General features: G+C 41.8%; 1 protein-coding gene across 1 annotated transcript in view; it reads right to left on the bottom strand.

The window, feature by feature from the left end:
• Nucleotides 1-205: 205 nt before the first annotated feature.
• The window catches only part of sptbn2 (spectrin, beta, non-erythrocytic 2), a 211,447-nt gene continuing 204,404 nt past the window's right edge, over nucleotides 206-7,248 (bottom strand). The window contains exons 39-41 of the mRNA XM_083784841.1: nucleotides 4,764-4,937; nucleotides 4,239-4,281; nucleotides 206-881 (exon numbers count right to left, since the gene is read on the bottom strand). Coding sequence (XP_083640967.1) covers nucleotides 642-881; nucleotides 4,239-4,281; nucleotides 4,764-4,937 — 457 coding nt within the window. The 3' untranslated portion in view covers nucleotides 206-641. The remainder of the gene's footprint in view (nucleotides 882-4,238; nucleotides 4,282-4,763; nucleotides 4,938-7,248) is intronic.

The raw sequence follows: 7,248 nt of genomic DNA, 5'->3' as shown, positions 1-7,248 counted from the left end.
GGAGAGGGAGAGGGAGAGGGAGAGGGAGAGGGAGAGGGAGAGGGAGAGGGAGAGGGAGAGAGGGAGGGAGAGGGAGAGGGAGAGGGAGAGGGAGAGAGAGAGGGAGAGAGAGAGAGAGAGAGAGAGAGAGAGGGAGAGGGAGAGGGAGAGGGAGAGGGAGAGGGAGAGGGAGAGAGAGAGAGAGAGAGAGAGAGGGAGGGAGAGAGAGAGAGAGAGAGAGAGAGAGAGAGGGAGAGGGAGAGAGAGAGGGAGAGGGAGAGGGAGAGAGAGGGAGAGGGAGAGAGAGAGGGAGAGAGAGAGAGAGAGAGGGAGAGAGAGAGAGAGAGAGAGTAAAGTAAATAAGGGTCTATCTAAGCCACACAGCCGTTGCCAGCGGCTCCCCCTGGTGGAGCGGCGCGGTGCTGCGAGCGATGTGGAGAATGTGACGACGAGAGAACCTTCCTTTTTCTGACCTCCTTTTTCTCAGTTTGTTGGAATTATTCACCAATAATAATAGTTTTTATTATTATTATTATTAATTATTCACCAATAACAATAGTCTTTTCACCCGGTGGATATCCCCCCCCCCCCCTCCTTTCTTTCTTCTCTTCTTTAAACAAACGAACCAAACGGCGGAGGAGGGTTTTTTTTCTCCTCTTATTTTATTTCTTCTTGCCGAAGAAGCTGAACCTCTTCTCGCGGTCCTTATCCTTGCCATCCTTGTTGCGCATGGTGACCCCTCCCCCCTCCCCCCCGCTGGGGGAGGAGGAGATGGGGGGCATGGTCATGGCTCGGCTCAGGGCTTTGGGACCCATGGGGGAGTCGGGCGCCGCCCCCCCCACGCCGCCTCCTCCTGATTGGATGGAGGTTCCGATGGAGCGAATCCACGAGCTCATCTCCACCTTTCAGCCACACGGGAATAAATTAAATAAAAATCCTCGTTAGTGTTTCCTCACACAAAGGGTTAATGAATATGGGTACGGAAATGTACGTGGATGGCACAAAAATAGTTAAATAGTATTAGTATTTGTAGTAGATACCAGTAGTACAATTTGAAATTGCCAGAAAGTCTGTGCGTTTGACTAGACTGGGTTTGATTGCATTGTTCAATTCCTACAATGACCACAATGCTTTGCTGCACTGCCCCTCCTTGAGGAGAGAGAGGGGGGGGGGGGGGGGGAGTGAGACCAGTGTCAGTGACATCGCTGGCACTTTGAAATACTAAAGTATCTAAAAACACATTATATTTTACACACATACAAAGCCATCCAAGAACAATACTATAGTACAACAAGCAGCTCATCTGTGATCAGTGACGTCCTGAAACATGCAGAATAAATGAACTAGTGATCAGTGACGTCCTGAAACATGTAGAATAAATGAACTAGTGATCAATGACGTCCTGAAACATGTAGAATAAATGAACTAGTGATCAGTGACGTCCTGAAACATGCAGAATAAATGAACTAGTGATCAATGACGTCCTGAAACATGTAGAATAAATGAACTAGTGATCAGTGACGTCCTGAAACATGTAGAATAAATGAACTAGTGATCAATGACGTCCTGAAACATGTAGAATAAATGAACTAGTGATCAATGACGTCCTGAAACATGTAGAATAAATGAACTAGTGATCAATGACGTCCTGAAACATGTAGAATAAATGAACTAGTGATCAATGACGTCCTGAAACATGTAGAATAAATGAACTAGTGATCAGTGACGTCCTGAAACATGTAGAATAAATGAACTAGTGATCAGTGACGTCCTGAAACATGTAGAATAAATGAACTAGTGATCAATGACGTCCTGAAACATGTAGAATAAATGAACTAGTGATCAATGACGTCCTGAAACATGTAGAATAAATGAACTAGTGATCAATGACGTCCTGAAACATGTAGAATAAATGAACTAGTGATCAATGACGTCCTGAAACATGTAGAATAAATGAACTAGTGATCAATGACGTCCTGAAACATGTAGAATAAATGAACTAGTGATCAGTGACGTCCTGAAACATGTAGAATAAATGAACTAGTGATCAGTGACGTCCTGAAACATGTAGAATAAATGAACTAGTGATCAATGACGTCCTGAAACATGTAGAATAAATGAACTAGTGATCAGTGACGTCCTGAAACATGTAGAATAAATGAACTAGTGATCAGTGACGTCCTGAAACATGTAGAATAAATGAACTAGTGATCAGTGACGTCCTGAAACATGTAGAATAAATGAACTAGTGATCAGTGACGTCCTGAAACATGTAGAATAAATGAACTAGTGATCAGTGACGTCCTGAAACATGTAGAATAAATGAACTAGTGATCAATGACGTCCTGAAACATGTAGAATAAATGAACTAGTGATCAGTGACGTCCTGAAACATGTAGAATAAATGAACTAGTGATCAGTGACGTCCTGAAACATGTAGAATAAATGAACTAGTGATCAGTGACGTCCTGAAACATGTATAATAAATGAACTAGTGATCAGTGACGTCCTGAAACATGTAGAATAAATGAACTAGTGATCAATGACGTCCTGAAACATGTAGAATAAATGAACTAGTGATCAGTGACGTCCTGAAACATGTAGAATAAATGAACTAGTGATCAATGACGTCCTGAAACATGTAGAATAAATGAACTAGTGATCAGTGACGTCCTGAAACATGTAGAATAAATGAACTAGTGATCAATGACGTCCTGAAACATGTAGAATAAATGAACTAGTGATCAATGACGTCCTGAAACATGTAGAATAAATGAACTAGTGATCAGTGACGTCCTGAAACATGTAGAATAAATGAACTAGTGATCAGTGACGTCCTGAAACATGTAGAATAAATGAACTAGTGATCAATGACGTCCTGAAACATGTAGAATAAATGAACTAGTGATCAATGACGTCCTGAAACATGTAGAATAAATGAACTAGTGATCAATGACGTCCTGAAACATGTAGAATAAATGAACTAGTGATCAGTGACGTCCTGAAACATGTAGAATAAATGAACTAGTGATCAGTGACGTCCTGAAACATGTAGAATAAATGAACTAGTGATCAGTGACGTCCTGAAACATGTAGAATAAATGAACTAGTGATCAGTGACGTCCTGAAACATGTAGAATAAATGAACTAGTGATCAATGACGTCCTGAAACATGTAGAATAAATGAACTAGTGATCAATGACGTCCTGAAACATGTAGAATAAATGAACTAGTGATCAGTGACGTCCTGAAACATGTAGAATAAATGAACTAGTGATCAGTGACGTCCTGAAACATGTAGAATAAATGAACTAGTGATCAGTGACGTCCTGAAACATGTAGAATAAATGAACTAGTGATCAGTGACGTCCTGAAACATGTAGAATAAATGAACTAGTGATCAGTGACGTCCTGAAACATGTAGAATAAATGAACTAGTGATCAATGACGTCCTGAAACATGTAGAATAAATGAACTAGTGATCAATGACGTCCTGAAACATGTAGAATAAATGAACTAGTGATCAGTGACGTCCTGAAACATGTAGAATAAATGAACTAGTGATCAGTGACGTCCTGAAACATGTAGAATAAATGAACTAGTGATCAGTGACGTCCTGAAACATGTAGAATAAATGAACTAGTGATCAGTGACGTCCTGAAACATGTAGAATAAATGAACTAGTGATCAGTGACGTCCTGAAACATGTAGAATAAATGAACTAGTGATCAGTGACGTCCTGAAACATGTAGAATAAATGAACTAGTGATCAGTGACGTCCTGAAACATGTAGAATAAATGAACTAGTGATCAGTGACGTCCTGAAACATGTAGAATAAATGAACTAGTGATCAGTGACGTCCTGAAACATGTAGAATAAATGAACTAGTGATCAGTGACGTCCTGAAACATGTAGAATAAATGAACTAGTGATCAGTGACGTCCTGAAACATGTAGAATAAATGAACTAGTGATCAGTGACGTCCTGAAACATGTAGAATAAATGAACTAGTGATCAGTGACGTCCTGAAACATGTAGAATAAATGAACTAGTGATCAGTGACGTCCTGAAACATGTAGAATAAATGAACTAGTGATCAGTGACGTCCTGAAACATGTAGAATAAATGAACTAGTGATCAATGACGTCCTGAAACATGTAGAATAAATGAACTAGTGATCAATGACGTCCTGAAACATGTAGAATAAATGAACTAGTGATCAATGACGTCCTGAAACATGTAGAATAAATTAACTCACCTCATCCTTGGCCTGGAACAGGAACTCCTTACCGTCTCCCAGCCTGCAGACACACGGTTGGAACAACGATCAATATTTAATATCAATGGTCTTTTGTCAGGTGTGTGCTTAGAGTATACATGAATAGAGAGGGCACCCGAGTTCTGCTTCCATCCACTTGCATTAAGTTGCTCATGAGGCGATTTCACTCCTCCATCCGGGTATAGGAACAGAGAGCATTCTGGGATGGATTGGCCCTAAAAAACACATGAACGTGCTGCCGTTGAACGCGCACGAGCGCGCACGAGCGTGCTGCCGTCGTGAACGTGCACAATGATAGTCAACGGACCTGCAGTGCGTTCATGTGTTTGGGGCCACAGGCTGCAATACCTTCATTCGGCCACTATGTCCGTTTCCCCTCAGGGTTTCCTGCTCTGGGTGCCGTCTCTATTCATATATATACTCTATGGGTGTGTGCTGTGAACATAAAGTGTATCTCAGCCTTTGTTCAGCCTCCCCCCCCCCTCCCCTCCCCCCTCTCCCTACCTCAGCTTGAAGACGTGTTTCCTCTTCTTGTAGTCGTTAGCCACCTCGCACGCGGCCTCGTCCAGGCTGATGGGAACCTCTCCGTGGTACGGCAGGCCGTTGCTGGCGCTCTTGTTGTCCTTGTAGAACCCCATGCTGCCTTTCCTCAGGACACAGTACACGTTCTGCCACGACCTGAGACAACAATGAGACAACATGAGTCAGTACTGTAGAACCCCATGCTGCCTTTCCTCAGGACACAGTACACGTTCTGCCACGACCTGAGACAACAATGAGACAACATGAGTCAGTACTGTAGAACCCCATGCTGCCTTTCCTCAGGACACAGTACACGCTCTGCCACCACCTGGGACAACAATGAGACGACATGAGTCAGTACTGTAGAACCCCATGCTGCCTTTCCTCAGGACACAGTACACGCTCTGCCACCACCTGAGACAACAATGAGACAACATGAGTCAGTACTGTAGAACCCCATGCTGCCTTTCCTCAGGACACAGTACACGTTCTGCCACCACCTGAGACAACAATGAGACAACATGAGTCAGTACTGTAGAACCCCATGCTGCCTTTCCTCAGGACACAGTACACATTCTGCCACCACCTGAGACAACAATGAGACAACATGAGTCAGTACTGTAGAACCCCATGCTGCCTTTCCTCAGGACACAGTACACATTCTGCCACCACCTGAGACAACAATGAGACAACATGAGTCAGTACTGTAGAACCCCATGCTGCCTTTCCTCAGGACACAGTACACATTCTGCCACCACCTGAGACAACAATGAGACAACATGAGTCAGTACTGTAGAACCCCATGCTGCCTTTCCTCAGGACACAGTACACATTCTGCCACCACCTGAGACAACAATGAGACAACATGAGTCAGTACTGTAGAACCCCATGCTGCCTTTCCTCAGGACACAGTACACGCTCTGCCACCACCTGAGACAACAATGAGACAACATGAGTCAGTACTGTAGAACCCCATGCTGCCTTTCCTCAGGACACACAGTACACGTTCTGCCATGACCTGAGACAACAATGAGACAACATGAGTCAGTACTAGTAGGGCTGTCACGATTATTACTCACGACATTTAACGTGACGGCTAATTGTCAAACAAATTAGCCGCGGCTGCACAGCTCCCAGGCTCTGGGAGAGCTTTTGCCCCGGCCTTCACATTCGTTCAGTTAGTGTTTTTTAAGTCTCACCTTATAAGACTCATCTTTTCTCCCTGGCTTTTAATCCCTCCTAAATCCATTTTATGCTTTCATTTTTTATTGTGTTTTTCTCATTTATATTCTGTGTTCTCTTGCCTTCAGCACTTTGGTCAACCTTGGTTGTTTTAAAACGTGCTCTATAAATAAAGTTTGATTTGATTTGATTTGAAGTAATTATGTAATTCAGCTCACCTGGTAGCTGTTAATTATAATCATGTTAATTGTCCTCACCTGGTAGCTGTTTATTATAATCATGTTAATTGTCCTCACCTGGTAGCTGTTCATTATAATCATGTTAATTGTCCTCACCTGGTAGCTGTTTATTATAATCATGTTAATTGTCCTCACCTGGTAGCTGTTTATTATAATCATGTTAATTGTCCTCACCTGGTAGCTGTTCATTATAATCATGTTAATTGTCCTCACCTGGTAGCTGTTCATTATAATCATGTTAATTGTCCTCACCTGGTAGCTGTTTATTATAATCATGTTAATTGTCCTCACCTGGTAGCTGTTTATTATAATCATGTTAATTGTCCTCACCTGGTAGCTGTTCATTATAATCATGTTAATTGTCCTCACCTGGTAGCTGTTTATTATAATCATGTTAATTGTCCTCACCTGGTAGCTGTTCATTATAATCATGTTAATTGTCCTCACCTGGTAGCTGTTAACTATAATCATGTTAATTGTCCTCACCTGGTAGCTGTTCATTATAATCATGTTAATTGTCCTCACCTGGTAGCTGTTCATTATAATCATGTTAATTGTCCTCACCTGGTAGCTGTTCATTATAATCATGTTAATTGTCCTCACCTGGTAGCTGTTAATTATAATCATGTTAATTGTCCTCACCTGGTAGCTGTTCATTATAATCATGTTAATTGTCCTCACCTGGTAGCTGTTAATTATAATCATGTTAATTGTCCTCACCTGGTAGCTGTTAATTATAATCATGTTAATTGTCCTCACCTGGTAGCTGTTAATTATAATCATGTTAATTGTCCTCACCTGGTAGCTGTTAATTATAATCATGTTAATTGTCCTCACCTGGTAGCTGTTAATTATAATCATGTTAATTGTCCTCACCTGGTAGCTGTTCATTATAATCATGTTAATTGTCCTCACCTGGTAGCTGTTAATTATAATCATGTTAATTGTCCTCACCTGGTAGCTGTTCATTATAATCATGTTAATTGTCCTCACCTGGTAGCTGTTAATTATAATCATGTTAATTGTCCTCACCTGGTAGCTGTTCA

This window comes from Protomyctophum parallelum (genome assembly GCF_964188405.1).
Source record: "Protomyctophum parallelum genome assembly, chromosome: 1".
Classification (NCBI taxonomy): domain Eukaryota; kingdom Metazoa; phylum Chordata; class Actinopteri; order Myctophiformes; family Myctophidae; genus Protomyctophum; species Protomyctophum parallelum.
Note: the sequence above shows the minus strand (reverse complement) of the source record. Positions and strands in the feature narration are given on the sequence as shown.